Genomic DNA, 26,867 nt, shown 5'->3' on the forward strand with positions numbered 1-26,867 from the left:
GGACGGCCCACTCGATTGGTTTTTCTCCCTCGAACCGGACTCCATAAGAAGCTTCAACGACTTACCGACTGCACGTTAGCGAGCAATCACGCACCAATGAGGCACGCAAGAAGGGTGATCTCAATTCACTCTTCCAACTCACTCTGGGCAGGGAGGAAACCTCAGCTCACCTTAAGCCGGTTCAAAACGAACTCTTGGACATGGAAAGCGGCCTCAAAGGAATCATTCGCGCAGTGGCTTTCCAACCGCTGCCGCGCACCGTAAAACCGACCTAACCGTGTCGCTCTTGAAAAGACCAGCCGAACGCGTTGGCGGTATGCGCTCAGCGTGGATAAGTACATCAAGCTGCAAGAGGGCTTTGCTAAAGAAAAAGAAGAAGAAGAAGCGGCCGAAGAGGGAGAGGTTTACGAAGTAGCGGCACCCTCCGGAAACGACCACAACAAGGGGCAACCCTCCGACCCAAACCAAGAAATGATCGAATTCGCCCACGCTCACCAGATCTCGGTTACATACTAGAAAAGATCAAAGCGTCTTTTGCATTCTCTACGCACCGGAGATAAGACAACCGGCAGATCGCCCGGACCGGGCCTATCTTCGCTTTCCACCGCCAATTGCCACACGAGACCGGCGTATCTTTGGGGGCTCAAGCATTACTTACAAGATCTGGTCGAAGCCGCCACATCAAGCGAGCACACTAGTATACCCGACGGCGACTGCGCCACAAGGTGATGGCCTCTCGAAATATCACGCGAACACGAATTATTTGTGTCGTTGTTTGTGTTCGATCTTTTTGCAAATCTTACTTAGCCTATTATATATATTGATTAGTATAGTGGCTAGCAAGGTATCAATCCTACTCTAAATAACTAGTTGATAGTAATAGAAATTCTAATCTAAATTACTCTAATGGATGCAAGTAAAAGATGTGGCTAAGTAATAAGTAATATATGGTTGATTTGATTTGAGATTTAAACTATGCATAAAATAAACTAAATTAAATATATAAATATGAATCAAGAGAGAATATCTTGGGAGAGATGAATCCACCAAAATCATAGAATTAGTCTAATAGATCTACCTATCATGCTTAATATAAATCTCCAATAGAAACTCACCATACCTACAAACCCGATGCTCATAAACCATGATGATAATATGTGGATTTCAACGTGCTTTCTATCTTTCCATTAAATACTTCTTCAATCTCCAATGATATCTTCTATCTAACCAAATTGTGCTTTAAGTGGCATTCAATATACAACTCTAGGTGCCATGGAAAATCCACATGTGGCATTAACCATACAACTAATTGAGGTGCCATAAAGAATCCAATCATCACACTAGAACACTAAAAACTAGAAGAAAAGAATCTAGGGTTTGTGGTATTTGGCTCTACACAATCTTGAATTACCCTAAGACCTCCTAACCTCCACAGGGCGTTAGATCAATGGACGAATAAGAAGAAACTCAATGAGGGATTTAAACTAAAACATGATAGAAGAAGAACTAAACTAAAACATACGAAAAGGCTTCATCTCCCTCCCAAGAAAGGAGATTAGCCCTCATACTATGCTTTATGAACCAATATATGAAAGGAATAATCTTTATAGCTATTAATGGTGAAAATGTCCGAACTTTCTTCTCTTTAATTCTAGATCTAAGATGCAAACACTAAATTTCCTAGATGATGTAAACCGAGGTTTTGTGCCTTATATATTGGCTTACATGCTCGATGCGGATAGAGATCTGAATCCCATGTTTATTTGGTGTCAAACTCTCTCAGAATATTTCTAGAAGAAATCCTGGAAAAGTTAAATTCGGTTGGACCAAAGTTGGGCGTGGCCCACTTTGTCCCTGCGGCTATTTTCCTAAGTCTGCGGCTTCTTTTTTGGTTTCCTAATTCTTGTGAAACTTCGACTTCTTTTCCATGTTGATCTCATCTTCCTATGAAGTCGAAATTAAGGCTTTGAGATCAGATTGAAAACTCTTCTAACTCAATTATTATCCTCTTTTAGAGTCCCATTAGGCTTGGCACTTATGGAGACAAATATGACATTTTTGCCCTAGGCCTTTAGTCAAATTCCGGTGACTCCTTTTTTGACTTGTTTGACTTCTTTTCCCTCCATATTTCATATTTAGGTTCTTTGACCCAAAAACTCAAATTGCATCATATTAGAATATTTAAATATAAAATGGAGACTAATATACACATAATGGGGTTATAAATCATTACTTTTGAGCACTTATCGGGCCGCCGAAACACGCAAGCAGTCCCCACCACGGCGGAGCCATCGAGAGGCCTCAAAGCCGCCATTAATGGGGCGTTCAGAGAACGCGTTTATCGATCGCCGCCAACCATCGAGAGGTCGCGACCAAAGCAGAGAACCATCCACACGATCACCATCCAAGATGATTCCGCCTCAAGTTCACGGAAAAAGAAGGCGCGTAGGTGCCCTCCATGAAGTATACAATTTCTCCTCACGAAGCTGCGGTGCCGCCACCAATTCGTATGAGAACAGGAGACATCACCTCTCGGAGGCCGACTCAACAAGGTCCGCCGCCTCCACATAACGATGCTTCTCGTGGTCCACGTCAAAATCGATGACCGGACCGTCAAAGCGAAGTTCGATCGACCGACTCGGCTCTTTGCGATATTCGTTTCTACCACACAATCCAGATGATGAACTTACCAAAGTCGGTCTTCATAGACCCCATTGCACCCTCTTCGATTCAACGGCTCGAGCCGACCCAATAGGAGATATCATCCTCCCGGTCTCCGATTGGGATCCCGAAGACAAAGTCGGCTTCAACACGCTTTAAGCGTCTGGATACCAAATTCGCCCTACAACGCAATTCTAGGGCGGCGTTGGATACATCAAATGCGGGCCGCTTCCATCTACATCGTCATCCGTTTTCCCGCCCGGCGGGGAATGATGGAACCGAAACAATCACCGAGGCCCATCATTGTAACCAGATCATCGCAGCAAGCAAGGTCGCTGAACCTCCCATCACCATCAGCTACGAACCCACAAGTTATACAATGGCTAAAGATTTAGTGGCTGAGGTGAGAGCGAGCGCACAAAAACAGAACGCTGGGGGATCCAACAAGAGTTTCCACTCAGCAGCCCCGATCTCGACCACTACCAAAGCGGCGGCGCATTCAACAGATTTAATCATGGAGGTTAAGCCCCATTGGAAAGCATCACGAACAAGCAAAGTCACCGTGACACCACCACCGCCTCCTCTCAACCGGAAGAAAAGCGGGGAACGCCCGATCCTGTTGTCCGCCCCAACGGCGATCCGCGTCGACCACTTTGTCGTAACCACGAAGGGCGCCCGGTTCCTCGGCGACTCGACTGACCAACGCTAGCACAGGACTCTACAAAGAACAATCCTCCGTGAGAGCGAGCCCTTGCAGAGCAAGCACCGACTCAAGACAAGGCGGCAAGTGAACACGGGAACCGAAGAACCACTAAACTTCGTCTATGTGGGAACCTCGACCTCGACCCCAAAAGGCTCAACTTGTAAAGTTTACGTCCATGAATAAAGATGTGTTAAGCTTGGTGGTATATTGATGTGCTGGTATAGACCCAGTGTCGCATGCCACCGGGTTAAACGTCAACCACGGTGCCAAACCCGGTTCGACAACGTCCTAGGCGATTGTCACTACGGCTTTCAAAAGCAATCAACGGCGAGGGTAGATAAAAGCTCGAAACAAGTCGGTTTCATCCGCAAGGTCGACTACCCAGAGTGGATCGCCAACATAGTGGCGTCGAAAAAAGAATGGCGCGATCCGTTTGTCGTCGACTTCACCAACGTCAATCAAGAAACTCCAAAGACGACTTCCCCCCAAGAATCGACCCGGCTAGTCGACCCGGACTTGTGGGCACGCGTACCGCTATCATTCATGGGCCAGCGTATAAGCGGGTACAATCGATACCACTAGTGAAGAAGATCGGGAAAGACATCATTCATCACCGAACAAAGGAACTTCTTTGTTACAACGTTCTCCCATTCGGACTAAAGAACGCGGGGCGACGACCTATCATGACTAGTAACTAACATGTTCGGGACATGTTAGGTGATACCATGGAGGTCTACATTGGCGATATGGTTGTCAAAAGCAAAAAAGCGACCGACCACCTCACCCACTTCGAGCAAAGCGTTCTCCGGATCTGACGAACCGAATGGCCCGAACCCGAGAAGTGTCTTTTTTAGTGCGTCCTCCGAAAAATTTCGGATACCGTCTCGCCAACGCGAGTATCGAAGCAAATCGGACCAAATTCGGCGTTCATCGACATGCCCGACCACCAAACAAAGAAACAGATACAAAGTTGTCGGTATGGTCATTTGCACTCAACCGATTCATATCGAGCATCGGACAAGTCCGACCATTCTTACAAATACTCAAGAAAGGCGAGCAATTCTCATGGAACGATCAATGCCACCAAGCATTAAGCCACCCTCAAAAGAGTACCTCCGCAACACCTCCGATCCTCGCTAAACCAACCGGCGGAGAAACTCACGGGGCTCTATCCGGCGGTATCCGATTTCGCCATCGGTTCGGTCTGTTCAGGGCGAACCACAATCGAAAGGCGATCTACTTCACAAGCAAGACACTCACTCCGGCCGAGAAGAACTACTCTTATATAGAAAGAAGCGGTCCTTGCTTTGTTATACTTCGGCAAGAAAATTCAGACCGTATTTCCGGGCTCATCCAATCAAAGTCTTTGGCGATCTCCGCTTTGAAGAGGATTCTTCACAAAGACAACAAGACTACCGGGATGGCAATATGGGCGTAAGAAGAGGCGAACACACCATATGGACTTCGTCCGGCGCGATATCACGGAAGGGTCGGTCGTTCGCGGACTTCCTAGCAGATTTCCCGTTGGCGACCCTAATTGGGAGGCTGAAACGCAGGTCGCGCAAGAAAGAAACGAGCAAACAAACATCGGTCCCTCTACGTCGATGGTTCCGGCAACCACGGAGGCGATGGTATGGGAATCGTCTTAGTCTCCCAGGGAGCTATGGTAGAGAAGGCGATTCGGATAGACTTCGCAAGCGTCAAACAACGAAGCGAGTCTGAAGGCACTAATAATGGGAATCTTGTAGCGGCGATCCAAATTTGGGAGTAAAGGAGATCCAAATCTTTAGTGACTTCATGGCGTCGTTCGCCCGGTTGCAAAAAGAGTACACTACCGGCGAAGTAACCTCTCTAAATACCTTCGGGTTGTTAACAATTTGCTTCCGTCATTTAGCGGAAATCGATACACCATTTTTGCGTGGCGAGAACCGTCACGCGGATAGCTTGGCATATCTAGCTACCCGGACAATCGAACTGTGTCCCTCGACAACCGATTATCGAAGTAGTCGACCGACACCTTACCAGCGGACCAAGTCTTGACAATTAGCGACTGGTCCCACTCTCTGCGAGATCGGGCGAGTCACTCATGGATCGCGACCTATTATACGGTACATCCGGCCGCGGCACACTCCCGGAGGGAGCGCAAGGCCAAAAGGTTCCACACCAAACCGCGTAGCTATTGTTTGGTGAGCGACAAATTATTCCGCCAAATCCAGCAGCGGACCTCATCGAGATGTATCGACCCGAGCAAGGCCGCTAATTTTTCTTTGAAATTCCGAAGGAGAATCGGCAACCATCCGGAGAGGTCGGTCACTAGCCCACAAAGCGATCTCCCAAGGGTACCGGCCTCATTATGCGGTCGATGCTAAAGCGTATGTCCTCAAATGTATCAAATGCCAAACATTTGGTCACAACATCATCTGCAACCAGCTTCATGGCCCGATTAACATTCGCGAGTCCTTGGCGTTCCACATGTGGGGCATGGACATTATGGGACCATTCATCCCTCGAGAAGAGCACCGGCTTCCGCTTTGTCCTAGCTGCAAATGACTACTTCACTAAGTGGGTTGAAGCAATTCCGTTAGCACCGTCAAAAGAATCACATGTCGAAATTTTATTTGGACTCATCTCATCACCGGTTTGGCCTACCACATACACCGGTGATGGATAATGGCTCCCAGTTCAAGGGCAAAACAAATCAAAGAGTTTACGGCCAAATGGAAGATCGTTCATGCATTCTCTACACCACGATGCGCTCAAAGCAATGGACAAGCGGAGGCCGACCAATAAGGCCGATACGGAGAATTTGAAAAGAAAATTGAAAGAACAAAAGCCGTTGGCCCAATCACCGGAGAACATACTCACGGGCTCATCGCGCTTCTGGCTTCGGCTCGCTCAAGCGGCGAGTCACCATTCTCCCTGCTATGGCAATAGCGAAGCCGTCATACCCACCGAATGTGACAATCCGACAACCCGATCTGAACTTGTCGAAACGGCCCTTAATGACTTCGGTTCTAGCTTCGAGATCGACCTCCTCGAGGCAGTAGCGACCTAGCAGGCCGTCCGGAAGTAGCGACTACCAACAGGTCCTCGAGATCTTACAACAAACGAGTACATCCACGATCTTTTCAACGAGGCGATCTCGTGTTGAAGAAAACTCAAGATGATGCTAAGCTAGCACCAACATGGGAAGGCCCTTACATGCGTGGAGCGTGTCGTTAACGGCGGCGGCGTTGGATTAAAACCCAAGAAGGAAAGATCTTTGCCACGACCATGGAACACATACTTGTTAAAGCAATTTTTCCAATAGTTGTATTACGCATTGTAATTCTGTTCCCGAACACAACAAAGTTCAAATGAAAGAAAGTCAAGATGGTATCATAAATGGCGGACCTACTCACATCTCCAAACCACGCCTCCCGCAGGCATACCGGGGGGCTAAACACTCGCTCATGCAGCGGGGCGGCTCTCGAGGGCTTAAAGGCTCAACGCCTCTCCGAGTCTCGCTAAGTTGAGGACCTATACTTCTAGGATCAACTAAAGCGAAGCGGCTCGCCCGAGGCGAAACGCCCTCGGGGGCTAAACACTCGCCTCGCCGGGGGCGCTCTCCGGGAGCTTACAGGCTCAACGCCTCTCCGAGTCTCGCTAAGTTGGGGGCATACACTTTTCGACTCAACTAAGCAAGAACGGCTACCGGGGCGCGAACGCCCTCGGGGGCTAAACACGCCTCATCACGCGGGGCGGCTCTCGGAGCTTACGGGCTCAACGCCTCTCGAAGTCTCGCTAAGTTGAGGACCTATACTTCTAGGATCAACTAAGCGAGAAACGGCTCCGAGGCGCGAGCGCCCTCCCTGGGGCTAAACACGCAGCATCATCTGCAGCGGGGCGGCTCGAGGAGCTTACGGGCTCAACGCTTCTCCGAAGTCTCGCTAAGTTGAGGACCTATACTTCTAGGATCAACTAAGCGAGCGGCTCTCCGAGCGAAGCGCCCTCGGGGGGCTAAACACGCTCATATCGCGGGGGGCGGCTCTCGGGGGAGCTTACGGGCTCAACGCCTCTCCCGAGTCTCGCTAAGTTGGGGGGCATACACTTTTCGACTCAACTAAGCGAGAACGCCTCTACCGGAGCGAACATACCTCGGGGGCTAAACACGCCAGCTCTATACGCGGGGCGCTCGAGGAGCTTACGTGCTCAACGCTCTCTCGAAGTCTCGCTAAGTTGAGGACCTATACTTCTAGGATCAACTAAGCGAGAACGCTCTCAGGAGCAGAACGCCCTCAGGGGCTAAACACGCGCTCATACGCGCAGGACGCTCTCAGGAGCTTACAGGCTCAACGCCTCTCCGAGTCTCGCTAAGTTGGGGGCATACACTTTTCGACTCAACTAAAGCGAGCCTCGGAGGCGAAGCAACCCGGGGGCTAAACACGCTCATCATACGCGCCAAAGACGCTCTCGGGGCTTCACGGACTCAACGCCTCTCCGAGTCTCGCTAAGTTGGGGGCATACACTTTTCGAATCAACTAAGTGAGAACGCCCTTAGGAGCCTCTTTCATCCTCACTAGACAAGGACCGATACTCTGGGTTAATCGGCAAAAAACGGCTCGGTGAGCACCGTAGCCTTCACGAACTTGCGGGGGCAAAGCCCGGTTTAGATCCTAAAAGATCAAAGCGGATCAAACGCTTACATGGCGTGTTCCCATACATTATCATAGCAACGATAACATGTAGCAAGAATACATTTCAGAAGCAAAAGGCGTACACAGAATCAAAGCCATGAACAAGTCAGACCAAAACATATACAGCATTAGTCAAGTGTTAACCAAAACAAGCACACATATCGGACCCAGTGAAATCATCTCCAGAGCACCGACCTGCTGGGTCTACCCAGAAAATCCAGGTCGGTTACCAAGTTACAAAATACCAAATGGAACGAACTGCCACTTTCGTGGAAACCCGGTTCTCGAATCAATAGAAGCGAAGTGGTCGGGTAAAGCCGAAACGCTCTCTAATGTTTAACCCTCATAGGGGCAAAGAAAACGCAGCGGTCGGATCAAACAAAACAAAAACATATCCTCACCAATAGACGCGGAATCGGCATCACGGGCGACCACATGTTTATCCTCGGGGAGCGATCTTTGGTTGAGGGAACATGTCCGGCGACTCAGCGAGCTCACAACACGCATACCGACCTCTTGAGCACCATCCGCTTCTTCAGGTGACAATATTTCTCGTCCGGCAAATTACTCCTCTGAGGCGGTGGTATCTGGCGTTACGAGCCTTCTGAGCAACCCTCGGCATTGCCCGGCGTACTTTCGGTCACCTCCGTGATCTCCATTTGCGGATCAACAACAGACGCGCAGCGGCAAGTTTTTCATTTTCATCAATAAAGACCGACATTTGGCCGACATAGCTTCCGGCCTTTTATTATCGGCTACCCGAAGCGGCTTCGCGGACATCCATTTCGACTTCGGGCATCAACATCGATGCTAGAGGCGTTACCTGGCGTTCTTCAACTTATCATAACCCGACAAAAGAAACTGCAAGTCTGAAAAAGAGCAATAAAATCAATCGAAAAGAACGACCGGTAGAAACTAGCAAACAAATGTACTCACCAACTGACTCGCCATGTCCATGGTCCCCAGGCGTATCCATGTCGTCGTCCTCGACCTCGACTTTGTCCCGCCCGCCTGATACCCCTCGGAAGACTTCGTTAAGCTATAGGCGCGGTGGAAGCTGCGATCGAGCGGCTTCCGCGGCCGCTTCTTCCCCGACCTCCGACATAGAAGAACTTCGCTCCCCGTCCCCCCCGTGAAGCGGCGAACTCCCACTAGCGGCGTGGCCCCGGCCCGAGGCGTCCATCCGTTCGGCGGCCCGAGTGCGCCGTCCTCCCGATGGGGCGACGATCACCACACCTCGGTGAGCGCCCGCGACCTCGGGGCGTTTAGCCTTTTGGACCCGATGCCACCACCTTCCTCTTGCCCGCGGTCACCGTGCACATGCGGATGGAACTCCATCTCCTCCATCGGTGGAGAGAGCTCTCCACCCCCATGCCCCCCACCAAAAAATCGTAACAACGAGCCATGAGGAAAGCTAAAGCAAAAAAGAACAAAACAGAGGCAATGAGGAAGAGATAGCATCTCTTCAAAGCATGATCAAAAGAACGAAAAACAGCCATACGAGGAGATGACCAACAAAAGCAAACCGCGTTCAAATGAAGCAAAGGCAAAACAAATGGAAGTCCAAATGCCATCGCTCTCCCGAGCGGGTTCTATTTATGCAAAAGAAACGTCTTCCCGAGGCAGACTCATTAAGGCATCGAGGCGCCAAACGCCAATCCAACTGGCAGCCATCATTTCCTATCTCGCAAACCGGTCATATCCGCAGACGTGCCAAGCATGCACTGTAGTGGAAGTGACCATTGCTCACAAGACACTCCAGTCGTAATAGTACTGAGTAACCAGAGGACGCTAACACCGACCTCACGCAAACACAGTTCAAGATTGATACAAGTCGACCAACCCAAGGGGCATACAAATCAAAAGCGGACATACGATGCGCAAGGAAGAAAAACAACGGATAACAACATGGCATTAATATAAAACAGTTAGCAAACGAAGACCCGCGATCCGACCTCGAGTCGCCCGGATAAGCCCGAGGTCAGCCGGGTCTACCCGGAAAATCCAGCCCAAACTAAAACATCGATTATCATAAAAGCGCGGACAAAAAAAAATTAACTGCCGGGGTAACCCCGAAAACAGCTCTATTGTTTTAGGCGAGGGCGGCTTACAAACGCAAAACCGGACATTCAACTTTCAAACAACATCTTCAAAGCCTTCAACCGGAGGGGCGTCCGGCGCAGGAGCGGCTCGGATCACGGAAAGGCGCCAATCTTTGCCCGATTAAGCGTCCCTCCCGGACCGCCAACGGCGGAGGGTTGATCCGCAACCACCTCACCGCGGCGGGAGGCAAAAACGACCAACGCAGAACCCGGCCGACCGACCTCGGCGAAAGTCGACTGTCGATCTATTGCGGGTCCTTGGTGGCTCCTCGGGCGGTCGCCATACCTGCGCCTCCGGTTCCTCTATTTCAAACGGATGGCAAGATAGGCGCCCGCCTCCATTCGCGGTAGCTTTACAGCGTCGCGTGGCGTATTAGCGGCCAGCGACCTTCTTCTTCGATCATCGACCTCATGCCCTCGGCCCGGCCGCCTCGTTCACAGCCGGCGTCCTCTCGAGAGCGGTGTAACTAGTTGCGCCTTCCGGCGTTTCCAGCTCCACCTTCTCCGATTGAGATATCGCCGAGATCGGAGACCTCAAGCCTCAAGGCCTCAACCTCCGACTTCTCCATCTCGGCCAAACAAAGGCGGTTGTCTTGGTTTACGATGCCCGCAACCATCTGCGGCGGCTTCGCACATATTACCGCAAACAAGCGATAAGCAACGATTAATACAATAAGGGATAACCAATCGGTAATAACACTTCCACTTACCGGCAAATCGCCTTATCCACGCTCTCACATTCGACTCTAGTTCCTTGGAGTCAAGGTCTTTCTTCTGTCACCATCAAGTGTCATCCCTTCTAACAAGCAAAGCGGCTATGGGTGCGGACTTGTAGCTGCGATCCGACCTCTTCCGCGGCTTCTTCCCGGTTACTTCATCAACATACATCGGGTTAGCTCCAGCTCGTCCTTGCCCGATGCCGGACGGCTCCTTACCGTTCCTCTTCCGAGAGCCAACCTTCCCGCTTCATCATCCTGCACGGGCATCTCCAACCACCGGGTCGAATGACCTCAGGGGCAACCTCAGCGGCATCCTCGGCTAGAGCTGAAGTCGGGCATCGGCCTCGACCTCGGGTTGCGAAGCTGCCCTCCCACCCATTCGCACCTCACCACCAATGCGATCACGGGCCACCCTCGCGCGATCTTAGCGGTCGGTACTCGGAACATCGGAAGAACGTCCTCAACGTCGAAGGGAGCATCCTCCCGACCCATGCCCGACCGGACCGGAGGCCCCAGCACCCAGAAGGGTCGCTTCACCCCATCTGACCCGGTTTCTATCCTCCACGGTCACCAAATCACTTCCACGCTTCTCCATAACCGCGTGCTTTGGGCGGCTCCCTTACCACGAGCCCTACTTTTCTTCTTCTCTTCTCTTCCGAACAACGGGTCCTCCACGCTCCTTAAAGAATTGACCTCTCGGCAACTTGGCGATTTTCGTCGAAGTCGGCCCGGCGAATCTCGATCAACTGCTTTCGGTTAGTCTGCGTGCGGTCGGTTATTTGTACAAAAGACAAAACACCAAATGTTCGATCAGTACAAAATCAATCGATATCAGCGAAAAACCTAAGAAAGCGTACTGGTACCCACCCGGTCAAATCACACGCGTTTTCATCCACACCGAACCAGCTCGCCGCGGTGATTACCGACTAGCGAGGACGGTCTTTTATCCCAAGACTCGTTACTCACTCCCATCCAGCGGGCGGCAGAGTAGCTCGGGTTTGCAAGCTAAAATTGTATGCCCTAGATCGCTTCAAAGTGAAGTGCTCAATAATATCAGCGACTTCGATCTGGTATTCACCGCTGGCGTTCAACAGGTCGAACACCTTTAACAACCGCCAGGTGTTACCCACGAACTGCACAGGCGCTTTGCCACAGCGGTTCAAAAATTGACAAACCAACTTCGAAAAGGGTATCGTCATGTATGTGCCCTCAGTTGCCCTCACCGGGGCGATCACCCCCGTGGTCGCGATGGGGCGTACCTATCGCTAAAGACCGGGGCGCCTTCGGTCGGGCTCGTGGATCTCGGACCTTCTACGGTTATACCATATCTTTTCCTCGGATATGGAAACGCCTCTCAAAGTGTTTATCCACAGCCCTAAGCGGGCGCTTCGCTCGAAGCCGACCTCTCACGGCGTCTGAAGTGCCAACGTCGGCAACCACGAAGCGGTCGAGCATCGCCTTCTTCACTCACCTCATCCCTCCCTATCTTCCTCACCCAAACTTTACCCGGTGATTCATCATCTCCTCCTCCTCTTCCCAACCAAAGGGACACTTCCGCGCCGATGCGAGCGAACGTGTCATCGAATCCGACATTCTTCTCCTCTAAACTTAACAAACCTAGCTACTGTATCTAACAGAGCACCCTAACTACTCTAGCCGCGGAAGCTTAACACTAAACAAGGGAAACGGGTTCAAAATGGCAGAAAACTAACCTGAGGGTTGATGCGCTAATGAAGTTCTCTCTACCAAACGAAGTAGCCAAATGAAGCCTCAGTCAAGCAAGTAAGATTTTTGAACAACCGCCCCGCCAATTTCCAAGGCATTATGATTACACCGTAGCCCTAGCCCCCACGACTTCCAAGTAACTGTCTTGTCTTTTCACATCCCGAAAAAACGGGTTCCCTTTCTTTGCTGCTGCGCGGATCATCACGTCTTTGCACCGCAGCGTCCTACGATCACACTAACCAACTCACGGTTAGCACTAGTCGTTTCTACAATCGATGCGTGGCGATCCCCAACTATCACATAGTAATGCAGCGTGCCACCGTTCTCTCTCGGTAGTCGTTTTCACAACCTACTAAGAGGGGCCGTGTAGGGAGTGATATTCTCTATCAAAGACGCTTAGCATAGTGGAACTAAGGCACCGACCTGTGATATCAGGTCGCATCCACGAGCCAACAACGCGCCACAAGACAGATCGCATCATCACGCGAACTACATCAGGCAGTGACACATACTCCCTATCCATAAGCAATCATGACTGACGGAGTACTTGCACTAATCCTGACTGTCAGTCACTGATCACGGCCGCAAGCTACTTGCTCAGACTGTCACTCCTCATCATCACAGCAGACCTATGTAGATATTTCTCACATGCTCCCATGATCCACACCCCACGTTGGTGATATCCTCTACGTGGAGGGTGAGGATACACTCGAATCTCTATAAATACCACTCCTATGAACTCGCCCGGACTGATTCTACTCACGAGCCCACCCCGAGAAAGATCGTGGGCGATTAAGCTCCAAAAGCCGAACTCGGTCTCACCCATATATTCATATCAGTCCCCAGAGACTGTTTGTAGAGGAATAACACATCACACCTTTACACATACTTGCGTTGCGTCCAAGTTTTAACTGCTCATAACTTTCATATATGTGTGTACACAATTCTGAGCCAAATCCTTATGAGCAAAAGCTATAATTTCATGACTGATAATTTTTGTGTCAGTTAAAAGACTTCCATACTATTTCTGTGAATTTTAATTTTGAGACTTTTATTTAGTTACTTGGGATATTGGAAAGCAGATAAAAAACTCCATAGACATTAGGCCTCGATCTCTCAAATGAGTTCATTTATGTCAGTTCTTCTCTATCTCATTGTTCTTATTAATCTTTCTGTGTCTTCTTTGACTACTGATCTCTTTAACACTTGGTGTGAGAAACATGGCAAGAGCTACTCTTCAGAAGAAGAGAAGTTCTTCAGACTAAGGGTGTTTGAAGACAACCTTGCCTTTGTTACAGAACACAACAGAATGAAGAATTCTACATACACCCTTGCTCTTAATGACTTTGCTGATCTGACCCACCTAGAATTCAAGACCTCTTGGTTGGGTCTCAAATTGCCGCCATTAGGCGTTCAGTCTGTTAAAGAATTATCAATGCCGCTGAGAAGTAGCCGTATTGTCCATAAAATTCCTTCTTCAATTGATTGGAGGACAAAAGGAGCAGTTACGTCTGTGAAGAATCAAGCTAGTTGTGGTAAGTTGTTTATAACTACGTGTAAGAACCTAGTTTCTGTATACATACATATTAACTGCTTTCGTGTGTCAGCTTTCAGTATGTACCAAGTGATGAGGATCTTCATTCATAGTGTCGTTTTTTTTATTGTTTCAGGTGCATCATGGGCATTCTCGGCCATAGGTGCAATTGAAGGCATACATAAGATAGCCACAGGATCTCTTGTGAGTCTCTCCGAACAAGAGTTGCTCGACTGTGAGAAATCTTACAGTAGCGGGTGTAGTGGAGGACTAATGGACACTGCATTTCAATGGGCTATTGAAAGTCATGGGATCGGCACCAAGGAGGATTACCCCTATCAAGCTGGCGAAAGAACCTGTAATATGAAGGTAATCTTTGTTTCAGACACTACAGCATTGCACAAGTTTTGCTTGGTATGTTTCATATCAAACTGGAATAAGTTTAGTGGTTTTCCTATATTCCCTTAAACTTATTTTCTTGTAGTTAAAAAGAAGTATCATAACCATAGATGGCTACACTAGTGTGCCTCGAAATGACGAGGAACAACTACTCCATGCTATTGCATCACAACCAGTGAGTGCGGGTATATCTGCTAGTGAAAGAGCATTTCAGTTCTACTCCAAGGTAAGTAGATGTAGTGAATTTTCAACAATGGTTTCAATCAAAGCCACACTTGTGATTGTTTTCATTTTTTTGCTTAACAGGGGATCTTCAGTGGCTCATGCTCAAGCTCTTTAGATCACGCTGTGTTGATAGTGGGTTATAGTTCCGAAAATAGGACTGATTATTTGATTTTGAAGAACTCATGGGGGAGAAATTGGGGACTGAATGGCTATATGCACATACAACGCAACAGTGGCAATCAAGAGGGTGTATGTGGTATAAACATTTTGGCTTCTTACCCAATTAAAACTAGTTCAAAACTTGCTGTCCCTATGTCAAAACTTCGAGCAAATTGTGATCTGCTGCGGTACTGTAAAGAAGGAGAAACCTGCTGCTGCAGCAAGCGCTTTATCATATGCTTGTCTTGGATATGTTGCATGTGGACAAATCCTGTGTGCTGCAAGGGCCACTGTTGCGCAACTGGCTATCTTTGTGATGCTAGAACTGGGGATTGCTACGAGGTTTGTTTATGCCCTTTTTCATTAGCCTTGCTTCTAGTTCTGAGTTCCTAATTTCATTAGGTTTTAGTGAAATCAGTAGTATAGCTAAATATATGGTAATATAGAAGAGTAACTAACAGGCCTATCATGTCTGCAGAATTCCACATCAATGGCAAATCCTGGACACAGCTCGTTTTGGAAAATTAGAGTCTAGACTCTAGAGTATCGTCTGGAAGGCAGAAAATTTTCAATGTAATTGATCTTCTTATACTTGCAGATGGATTTCACAGATCAAATCTGATAATTAGTTGTAAAATGGGATATTACTTGCCACTGAGATCATTCTGTAATGTTTTTGGTTTTTTTCTTAATCTTTTCGATTGGATCATTGAATTAAGTTTGTTAATGTAAGTTTATAACATTACTATTTAAGATAATTTATATTTATTGATAAACCAAACAACAATCCGTTGTAGTCTAGTTGGTTAGGATACTCGGCTCTCACCCGAGAGACCCGGGTTCAAGTCCCGGCAACGGAATTTTGTAAACTGATTTTGGTACTTCTGAACCTGATTTTCACGTACAGCAAGAATGCAAATTCGCATCTAACTAAGATACATCTAGCCGTTTCTGGCAGACTTTCCACGCTAATTTCGTGAGTTCTAATCTAATACACATATTCAAACACCAAAACCAAACTTGTTTTAATCCCATTGCCATAAGGGGCAGGTCACTCTCATTTGATAATGATAACTTAGTAGAATCCAATAAAAAAAAGGCTAATATTTTGATTTGAAGTTTCTCAAATGAGTTCATTTGCTTTTTTTCTTCTTCATCTCTTTGTTCTTATCAGTCTGTCTTTCTCTTCTTTGACTACTGATGAGCTCTTTCACACTTGGTGTAAGTAACATGGAAAGAGATACTCATCAGAGGAAGAGAAGCTCTTCAGACAAAGTGTCTTCGAAGGCAATCTGGCCTTTGTTATCCAACACAACAGCATGAATAATCTTATTTATACCCTTGCTCTGAATGACTTCGCTGATCTTACTCATCAAGAGTTCAAGGCCTCCTGGCTGGGTCTCAAAATCCCTACATTAGACGTTAAGTCTCTTCACATACCAGCGTTTTCGCTAGGACGAGGTGTTGGAGTTATCCCTCACATGAGGAGAGAAACGGAGTTGATTCGGCGTTGGATATGTCGAGGCGCCAAGGCCTTCGAGTAAGCGCCGCTACCTCGGACTCAGTGTGTTGGGTGCGACCCGGCCGATGAAGCGCGACCAAGGCCATGGCTCCAGAGTGTTTTGGCGTGCGACCAGCGCTTCAGATAGAGCGCCTCCTGCCCCCGTTCAACTTTCGTGGGCTTCGTTACAGTAACCGCGAAATTTGTTTTTTGGTATAAAAACAAAATCAAGGTTTTGGAAAACCTAACCAAGTCAGAGAATTGGAATCCAGACAACCAAGTCAGAGGATTGGAATCTAGACAACCAAGAACTCAGAGAGAGAAACCCAATCTTGAAAGCTATCAAGATTGAGAGAACCTTTACGTAGATACAACCCGTGAAAAGAGATAAGAGTAATCTAGTAAAGGCGGAGAAAAAAGGAGAGATTGTAATCTTCCTTCCCACTTTATAAAGAACTGGCTCTTGTGGAAGTAGGCATCATTGGCCGAACCATGGTAAATTTTTGTTTTGTGGTTTGCCTTTTACTGCTTTACATTATTATCTGTTGTTAATAGTTGTTTAGCGAGTTGGGCATGTTAGTATAGGTTGTAGTTGATATTTAGAATTTGTCTAGAGTTGAATTGTGTTCAAATACAAGTTATCTGTGTAGTGGCGGAATCGATTGGTATTGGTATAATCCTCAACAAGTGGTATCAGAGCCTTGGTTGGAATAGCTGTTACAACCCTTTTTCTATTACAAGCACTATCCCCTAGCTCTTAGGCACTTGTTACAACTCAAATCTGGTTCCTCTCACTATTTCTCCCACCTTCAGACACTATTCCTCTCTCTCTCTGATGGCTGCCTCCTCATTTTTCTTCTCTTCACTTTCTCTTTATATCGGTTCCTTTCTTCATCCGGGCCCTCCACCTGTCCCTCCATCTCGCGGTCTCCTTCTCTCCGCGTGTAGGGTTTTCGTCGTCTTGCGACCGCGTGACTTAGCGATTCAAGATGCGGCGGCATGCTATCTTTCGTTGACTCGGGCGCATCCTCCCTTTGATACTTCGGGCCCCCATACTACCACTACAAATGCCCCCTCTCGAGTTCGCGACCATTTGGTGATCGGGGAGTCGAGAGTCCATGACGTCACGTTTCCATCCGCGGTTCCCAAATATTCTTTTTCATCACTGGACTCACGAGTCCCATCGCAATTATAACTTCGTCCCCTCGTTTCTTTAGCGATCCACGCGTCAATCCCCGGATGATCCCTTTTAGTGTCGCCCTCGATTTCAGCCCCTCAAATTACTCTTTTGCCCCTTCCTCTTATAAAAGCCCGCCGATTCTTTTCCTTCTTCCATTCGGTCTTTCATTTTCTTCCTAGCTGCTCTCCATTTCTCTCTACTCTTCCCCCTGGTTAACTACTCCGGTCACGCGCGCGGCTGTCCTTCCTGTTTTCTTTTGTGGAGGGTTTTGTTCCTGCTGCTCCTCCCTTCCCTCAGGTTGGTCCCTTTTCCTTTTAATCCATTATTTGCTATATTGCGTGTTTTTCTCTTTGAATTTGAGATCGTTCCAACTTCTTCTCTCTCCAACTGGTCTTGTCTGTGTAACTTCTTCCCTGACCTCGATGTCGGTTTCCAGATCCGACACCTCATCCTCCTCCCCGTCCCGTGGTATCGCCTCCCCCCACCCGACCGGATCGGGGCTCCTTCCACCTCCCCCCCTTTGCCTTCTTCCTCCCCCACCCCAGCCGCAGGGACCTAATCTCGGTCGGCTGTTAAAAGGCTTACGGCATACCCGCTGACGTCATATTGGAGCATGTCCCTGCCTTGACCTACTACCCTCACCTGGTTCCCTATAAGCCGGGCTGTCTAGTTGCCACGGTGGGGCAGATTGTAGCCGGCCTCCGTTTGCCCCTTACCCGTCTTGACATCGATGTATGCAATCACTTCAACATCCCTCCTTGCCAAGGCATCGACAATTTCTGGAGGGTTATGTATGCTGCGAACCACTACAACCGGTCCGAAGTCCCCAAAATAACAGTCCGCGACATGACTACTCATTTTTACATAAAAAAGAGCACCAAGGATGTCAACGTGGGATACCACTCTTTCTGCGTTTGACCTAGAAAGCAACACTTTATACTCCGTGTTACCTCCTCGGACAACTTGTGGCACCATTACCCCCTTTACATCTCTGGGAACTTCCTCTCCGCGGATCTTCCTCCCGACTTGAACCTTAATCACTTGGCTTTTCTCCCCAGCGGTGAGTCTGCCTCTCTACTAATCCCTTGGTGTAGGTCTTTTTTGCTCTCCCTTCTGACTTGACCGTTTTCTTTTTCAGGTTGGCGTCCGGACTCGAAGTCGCAGCCCTACGACAATTTCTTTTCCACCACATTCCGGAAGATTCGCGACCTGGGACAGGCCCAGTCCGCGGTACTAGGAATTGATCCTGTCACTGCCACTCCCCTCCTTTCCGATCCTCAACTGAAGCTTATTGGAAAATATTGTTTCCCTTTTTATCGCCCCCCACCGCCCAAAGAGAGAAAGCCTCGGGATTCACCCCCTCCCAAGAAGAAGAGCCACACCAAGAAAGCTTCCCCCCGCCACCGACCAATCCGCCGTCCCCCTCCTTCATCCTCCGCTTCCCCACCTCATTCCGTTGACCCTTACCCTTACCGGTCCCTGACCACTTGGGAAGACCAATACTCTTATCCTCATTCGCTCTCCACTACTTCTCCTCATCCCGACATGGGCGCCCACAAGCGCAAGCTTTTCGACAGCGACTCAGACGATGAGGATGTCTCCGTTGTCGTCCCTACAGCCGCAGCTCAATCCTCCCCTCCTCCGGCTTCTAAGCGTCCGCGGACTTCTGCATCTGAAGAGGACCCCGCCCATCAGTCCACCGACCACCCTGCTTGCTCCCCGGCCGTGTTGAAAGCAAATGCACCGAAGGAAGCCCCCCGTTCTGAAAGAGGGGGCACTGAGCCCATTCCTACTTTCTGCCCCACCTTCAAGGTTCGAAACCACACCCTCAACATCCGCGATTCGGCCTTGGACAACGCCGCCGTGGCCTCTTCTCTGTTCTACGGGTCTCATCTCCCTAGGGACATGGCCTATGCTGATGGGGGAACGTTCGACTCTCACCGGACCTCCTTTTACACTGGTTGGGAGAAGGTACTCTCTCCCTTGTACTGGGTGTCTTTCCCTTCCTCCCCTTGAATGCTCTAACTATAGTTACTTCTTTTCAGATGAGCTTGGACATCTCTTATATGATCCGAGGCCTTTTTGGTGCAAGGGCCCGGATTGACCGACCAGCTGGACGGCGACGTTGCCCGCCTGGAGCAAAAGAATGCGGCTGCGGACATAGAAGCTTCGGGGCCCGGGACGAAGTGAAGATCGGCGAGGGCCGCCCACCTCGCCTATATGGATAAGGTTAATGACCGCCTGAGTAACCAGCGGGAAACCCTCCTAGCTCGAGGCAAACCGCCGCCCTGGCCTCCCTCCCTCGGTAAGCACCAGCTGAAATGGCGGCTCATAAGCGACCGCGACAATCGACATGGATGAGCTCGAGGATCACTTCCGTGCCCAGGCCAACAAGAGAGTGGCCAAAAAGATTAAGGAGGAGCATGAGCGGCTTGTCAAAGAAGGGCGACTTCTCCCTGAAGCCCCGACCGCTGCCCCCCCTTCTGAGGTGGCGGTACCACTTCCGGAATCTGCTCCAGCGGTCGATGAGGCCGCTGTCATAATGGCCGGGGTGATAGACGCTGCTGCGGATGCCGCCCTCGAGGAAGCCGCCGAGTCAGTGATCTATGAAAGTGTTTAAGGGTGTTTTGCTTGAAATGGCCTGTTTTGTGCCCTGGCCAGGCTTCTCTTGTTACAATTTGTAGTACTTTTGATACACTTCATTTTATTTGTACTCTCTCTGGTTGAGGATAACTGATTGTGGATATACCATATATTTTGTCTTTGTGAATCCCAAGTGCCCTTGTCGGTACCCGATATCTGCATGACTTTAGCGATAATGATCCTCTGTCGTCGTCTTCACCCGTTTGGTCGGGAGCCTCGCTCCCTCTGCCCCATGTTCAGGTCGGGGCCCCGCCCTTGACCTCTACTCATGTCGGACCCCTTGTCCGCGGATAGAGGAAGCCTCTTCGCTTCCCCTTGCCGGCATCTCATATCTTGTCCGGGGCGACTCCTCTTGCCCCGGCTCGCATGAGATCTCGCACCCGTCGTGGACACTCTTTTTGCCCCGACTGAGTTTTAGACCTCTCATCCTCGGAAGGCTCCCCCCTTCCGTTCCCTCTACTCTGAAGGCAGTAAAAATTCATGCGACATTAACCATCTCAAAAGTGCTAAAGTTTTATATATGTACAACTAGCTCATGCGGTTTACAGCCACTCCCATTACATTTACTCATGAATTTTTTTTAGCAGCCTTACATTCCACGGTTTTTCAACCGCTCTCCCTTCCAATGTTCGCAACCTGTAGGTGCCCGACCCTCCCACCTCAATCACCACATAAGGCCCCTCCCATGTTGGACCCAACTTTCCCTCGCTCACCTTCTTGGTGTTGGGGGATACCCGCCGCAGTATCTGGTCTCCCACCTTAAAGCTCCTAGGCTTCACCTTCTTGTTGTACTGCCGTTGGAGGCGGCGATGGTACTCTTCTAGTCGGATCGCCAGCGGTGTCTTTCTTTCTTGACTAGATTCATATCTCTGGCCAGGATGCCCCAGTTTGATCCATCCTCGACGGCTGAGGTTCTAGTAGTCGCTGCCACCAGTTCTGTTGGTATCACGGCCTCAACACCATATGCTAAAGAAAAGGGGGTCTCCATTGTAGTGGTCCGCGGCGTTGTCCGATATGCCCATAGTACATGGTTGAGCTCGTCGGCCCAGGACCCCTTCTTACTTTCCAGCTTTCTCTTGAGATTGTTTAGTATGGTCTTGTTGGAGGATCCCGCCTGCCCATTGCCCTCGGGGTTGTACGGGGCCGAGAATCCCTGCTTCACATGATAGGCCTGCAGAAAGCTCTTAACTCTTGATCCCGTGAACTGCGTTCCATTATCGATCCCCACAGACGGCGCCAAATGTTACAACCCTTTTTCTATTACAAGCATTATCCCCTAGCTCTTAAGCACTTGTTAAAACTCAAATCTCATTCCTCTCACTATTTCTCCCACCTTCAAACACTATTCCTCTCTCTCTCTGATGGCTGCCTCCTCATTTTTCTTCTCTTCACTTTCTCTTTATATCGGTTCCTTTCTTCATCCGGCCCTCCACCTGTCCCTCCATCTCGCGGTCTCCTTCTCTCCGCGTGTAGGGTTTCATACTGCGACCACGTGACTTAGCACTGATTCAGTACGCCGCGGCATGCTATCTTTCGTTGACTCGGGCGCATCCTCCATTTGATACTTCGGGCCCCTATACTACCACTACAATAGCCTAGGGTGTTATCCGAATCTTGGTCAGAATGTGTTTGACAAAATTCCTGAAAGAAGATTTAAGGTTAAATAACTTGTAGAGATGGACCATTTAGTGAACACTCGCATGATGAGTCTGAATAGGAAGAACTACACCATCTGGAAAGCCAAGATGGAAGACTTGCTATACTGCAAGGACTTGACACTTCCCATTGAGAATGAGGGAGTGAAACCGAAAAAAAGGCGAGGGTGAAATTTGAGTGGAAAAAGCTTGAGAGAAAAGCGATTGGATACATTCGACAAATGGATTGATGATGTTGTCTTTCACCATGTGTCCCGAAGAGACTACTGACCTTCCCGTGGAAGAAACTTCGAAGACCTTTATGAGAGGAAGTCGGGTGGAAACAAAGTGCTAGTCGTTAAGAAGTTTGCGGACCGCGAAGTACCAAGAAGGTTCTTCAATGTCCGAGCATCTTAATGAAGTCTGAGAATATCATCAATCAGATACATTTGATGAAGATCAATTTGGGAGACGAAGTTGAGGCTTTGTTCCTATTAGGCTCTCTACCCGAAAGTTGGGAGACATTAGCAGTTTCTCTACACGGAGCAGCCAATGATGGAATTGTTACCATGGAGATGGCTACCACATTTTTGTTGAATGAGGAGACTAGGAGTGCAAGAAGCAGCTCCTCTCACTCAGAGATCCTTTTCACAGGAAACGGGGGAGAGGTAGAAACAGAAAACCATCTCGTTCTAGAGGTGATGACAAAAGTAAATCTAGGGGTGAAGCTAGAACTCCTAAGGCAGAGAGGCAATGTAATTTTTTGCCACCAAAGGCCACTTCAGATATGAGTGCAGGACACAAAGAGGGATGAGAAGAATAACTGTGTACATGAAGACATGGTGTAGAGGAACGGAAACACAGGCAGAGATACTACCGCACTAGTCGACGACCTAGTGAGAATTGTGTCAGATTGTGGTGTGCGCTGTCTTAGTATCTCATGTCAGGATACAGAGTGGGTGATAGATACAGGAGCATCCTATCACGTCACACCGCACAGGGGATTCTTCACTACCTACAACTGTGGTGAATATGGTGAAGTGAGGATGGGTAACAGTGGCGTCTCGAAGATTATAGGCATTGGAGATGTTCATATAGAAACCAATGTCGACTACACCTTGACACTCAAGGATGTAAGACATGTCCCTGACATTCGGCTAAGCCTAATTTCGGCTGGGAAATTAGATGATGATGGCTTTGTAAACTCGTTTGGTAACGGGGTATGGAAACTGAGCAGAGGTTCCATTGTAGCAGCCAGAGGAAAGAAAACTTGCTCTCTTTACAAAACACAGGCTAGTTTGTGTAAAGCAGAAACGAATGCGGCAGAAGAAGAAGCTTCATCTGAACTGTGGCACAAGAGACTGTGTCACATGGGCATAAAAGGGATGGAAGTTCTTGCTAAGCAAAAGGTCGTGCCAGACATTAAAGGTACACATTTAAATACATGTACTCACTGTTTGGTAGAAAAGCAACACAGGGTGTCTTTCCAAAGATTCCCGTCTCACAGAAAGGACACTGTCCTTGAACTAGTGCACACAGACTTATGTGGTCCTATGAGAGTAAAGTCCCACCAGGGAGCTTCGTACTTCTTGACATTCATTGATGATCGTCAAAAAAAGATATGGGCCTATAGTCTGAAGACCAAGGATGAAAGTACTTGGCGTGTTTGAGAAATTCCACGATGGTGGAAAGAGAGACCGAAGTTGTTGAAGTGTATTCGCTCAGATAATGGGGGTGAGTACATTGGGCCATTTGAAGAGTATTGCCAGAGTCATGGGATTTGTCATGAGCAGACCGTTCCTAAGACACCGCAACAGAACGGAATAGCAGAGAGAATGAACCGTACCATTGTAGAGAGGATGAGATGCATGCTATCTCACTCTAAGCTACCTCGAAGCTACTGGGTAGAAGCAATGCGTACAGCCGTGCATGTGATCAACATGTCGCCGGCAAAACCTCTGAATAGTGATTATCTAGAGAGAGTATGCTGAGGCAGAGATGTTGATTATGGATACTTGAAGGTATTTGGGTGCAGGACATTTGTGCATATTCTGAAGGATGAGAGATCCAAGCTTGATGACAAAGCCAAACAGTGCATTTTTCTGGGTTATGGAGATGAAAAGTTTGGTTACAAACTCTATGATCCGATTAACAAGAAGGTAATCCGAAGTCGAGATGTTGTGTTCCTAGAAGACCAAACCATAGTAGACTTTGAGGAGGGTGAAAAGCTATAGGTTTTCACAAATGATCTTGTTGATTTAGAACCAGAAGTTCCTACTGTGGAACGTGCAGAAGGCATTGAGAATGCAGAGAACCATGAGTTTGAAGCTCATGATGAGAATCCTATTGCTCATGATGGGATAGAACCTATTGGTATAGAAGATGCAGATGAGATGCATGAACCAACACCTGAGCAAGAAGAAGTGCATCCTCCTGAGGCACCAGCAGATGGGGCAAGGAGGACAGACAGAGAGAGACAAGCTTCAACTAGGTATCCACCACATACGTATGTTCTACTATCGGATGGTGGAGAACCTATGTACTATCAAGAGGCACTTGAAGGTACAGACAAAGAAAAGTGGTTGAAGGCCATGCATGACGAGATGGATTCTTTGCATAAGAATCACACTTATGAGTTAGTTAAGAAACCGCAAGGACGAAAAATTCTCAAGAATAAGTGGATATACAAAGTCAAGCATGAGGAGAACAATCTTCACCCAAGGCACAAAGCTCTCCTTGTTGTGAAGGGATTCGGTCAAAGGAAAGGGATTGACTTTGATGAGATTTTCTCTCTTGTAGTGAAGATGACTTCTATCCTGGTGGTATTGGGTATGGCCGCAAGTATGAACCTAGAGGTTGAGCAGCTAGATGTTAAGACAACTTTTCTTCATGGAGACCTTGAAGAAGATGTCTACGTGGACCAGCCAGAGGGGTTTGAGGTCAAAGGCAAGGAGCACCTAGTATGCAAGCTGATAAAGAGCTTGTATGGGTTGAAGCAAACACCGAGACAGTGGTACATAAAGTTTGATTCCTTTATGGCGAAGCAAGGGTACAAGAAGTCTGCTTCCGATCATTGTGTGTTTGTTCAGAGATTTCCAGATGGGGATTTCATAGTGCTATTGCTGTATATGGATGATATGTTGATAGTTGGCCCAAACATCAACAAGATATCCAAGCTGAAGAAAAACTTGAGTAAGTCCTTTGAGATGAAGGATTTGGGTCAAGCAAAGCAGATACTTGGGATGCGGATCACTCGTGACAGAAAGAGTGGGAAGTTGTGGCTTTCTCAAGAAAGCTACATTGAGAAGGTGTTGATGAGATTCAACATGGATCATGTGAAGCCAGTCAGTTGTCCGCTTGGTGGCCAGTTCCACATGACCAAAGAGATGTGTCCAAAGGGTGAGCATGATCAGAGTCAGATGGAAAAGATTCCTTATGCATCCGCAGTGGGCAGTTTGATGTATGCCATGGTGTGTACAAGACCGGATATTGTTTTCGTCGTTGGTGTTGTAAGCCGATTTTTGTCAAATTCGGGTAAGGAGCATTGGGAAGGTGTTAAGTGGATATTGAGATATCTCAAAGGCACTTCCAAATCGTGTTTGTGCTTTGGTGAAAGTAAGCCCTTACTTGAAGGCTAAACTGATGCGCATTATGGCGGTGATGTTGACTCGATGAAGTCCACCTCCGGTTATCTGGTTACTTTTGCAGGGGGAGCAGTTTCTTGGCAATCTAAGTTGCAAAAGTGTGTTGCCTTCTCCACTACAGAAGCCAAGTATATTGCAGCCACTGAGTGTTGCAAAGAGATGCTATGGATGAAGAGGTTCTTCGACGAACTAGGCCTAAAGCAGAAACAGTTTGTAGTTCTATGTGATAATCAGAGCGCCATCCACTTGAGCAAGAATCCGAGTTTTCATTCTAGATCCAAGCACATACACGTGCGTTATCATTGGATTAGAGAAGTACTCGAAGATAAGCATTTGTTTATCGAGAAGATCCATACCGACAAGAACGGGTCGGATATGATGACCAAAGTCTTACCAAAAGGTAAGTTTGATATTTGTTGTGCTACCGCCGGAATGGTAGTAGACTCCTCCTGTTGATTTGGAAATTGCATGGAGGTATCCCCCATCACTGTTCGGGAGGGGGAGATTGTTGGAGTTATCCCTCACATGAGGAGAGAAAACGGAGGCGATGGATATGTTATATGTTAGAAGCTGTTAGAGTAAAAGCTGCTCCGGACTCTAGTGTGTTGGGTGCGACTTCGCCAGATGATGAGCGCGACTCTGCTCATGGCTCCAGTGTTTAGAGCGCGACCCGCGCTCAGATGAGGCGCACCTGCGCTCATGGCTCCAGTGTTTTGGTAGCCGACCAAGGCCAAATGAAGCGCACTCGCCCCAGTCTAACTTTCGTGGGCTTCGCTTTCCAAGAATCGGCCAAATTTGTTTTTGGTATAAAAACAAAATCAAGGTTTTGGAAAACCTAACCAAGTTAGGGATTGGAATCCAGAGAACCAAGTCAGAGGATTGGAATCTAGACAACCAAGAACTCAGAGAGAGAAACCCAATTTTGAAAGCTATCAAGATTGAGAGAGAACCTTTACAGAGATATAACCCTGTAAAGAGAGAAGAGTGATCTAGTAAGGCGAGAGACTGAAAAGGAGAGATTGTAATCTTTCTTTCCACTTTATAAAGAACTGCCTCTTGTGGAAGTAGGCATCATTGGCCGAACCATGGTAAATCTTTGTTTTGTGGTTTACCTTTTACTGCTTTACATTATTATCTGTTGTTAATAGTTGTTTAGCGAGTTGGGCATGTTAGTATAGGTTGTAGTTGATATTTAGAATTTGTCTGGAGTTGAATTGTGTTCAAATACAAATTATCTGTATAGTGGGGGAATCGATTGGTATTGGTATAATCCCCAACACGAGGTTCACGCAAAACAGGTAAAATTCCGTGTTCAATTGATTGGAGAAAGAAAGGAACTGTCACTCCTGTAAGAAATCAAAC

The 26,867-nt window shown here is 48.1% G+C and overlaps 1 protein-coding gene and 1 non-coding gene across 2 annotated transcripts; both read left to right on the forward strand.

The window, feature by feature from the left end:
* Positions 1-13,476: 13,476 nt before the first annotated feature.
* Positions 13,477-15,630, forward strand: LOC147519681 (cysteine proteinase COT44-like). The gene is made up of 5 exons (XM_086594874.1): positions 13,477-14,121; positions 14,257-14,489; positions 14,605-14,745; positions 14,826-15,245; positions 15,382-15,630. The coding sequence occupies exons 1-5, from the start codon at positions 13,707-13,709 to the stop codon at positions 15,436-15,438; spliced, it is 1,266 nt and encodes a 421-aa protein (XP_086451000.1). The 5' UTR covers positions 13,477-13,706; the 3' UTR covers positions 15,439-15,630.
* Positions 15,631-15,690: 60 nt separating this feature from the next.
* Positions 15,691-15,763, forward strand: TRNAE-CUC (transfer RNA glutamic acid (anticodon CUC)). The gene has a single exon. It is a non-coding gene; the product is annotated as a tRNA-Glu (tRNA).
* The last annotated feature ends 11,104 nt before the right edge of the window (positions 15,764-26,867 follow it).

The sequence above is a fragment of the Coptis chinensis genome, chromosome 2 (assembly GCF_015680905.1).
Source record: "Coptis chinensis isolate HL-2020 chromosome 2, ASM1568090v1, whole genome shotgun sequence".
NCBI lineage: Eukaryota > Viridiplantae > Streptophyta > Magnoliopsida > Ranunculales > Ranunculaceae > Coptis > Coptis chinensis.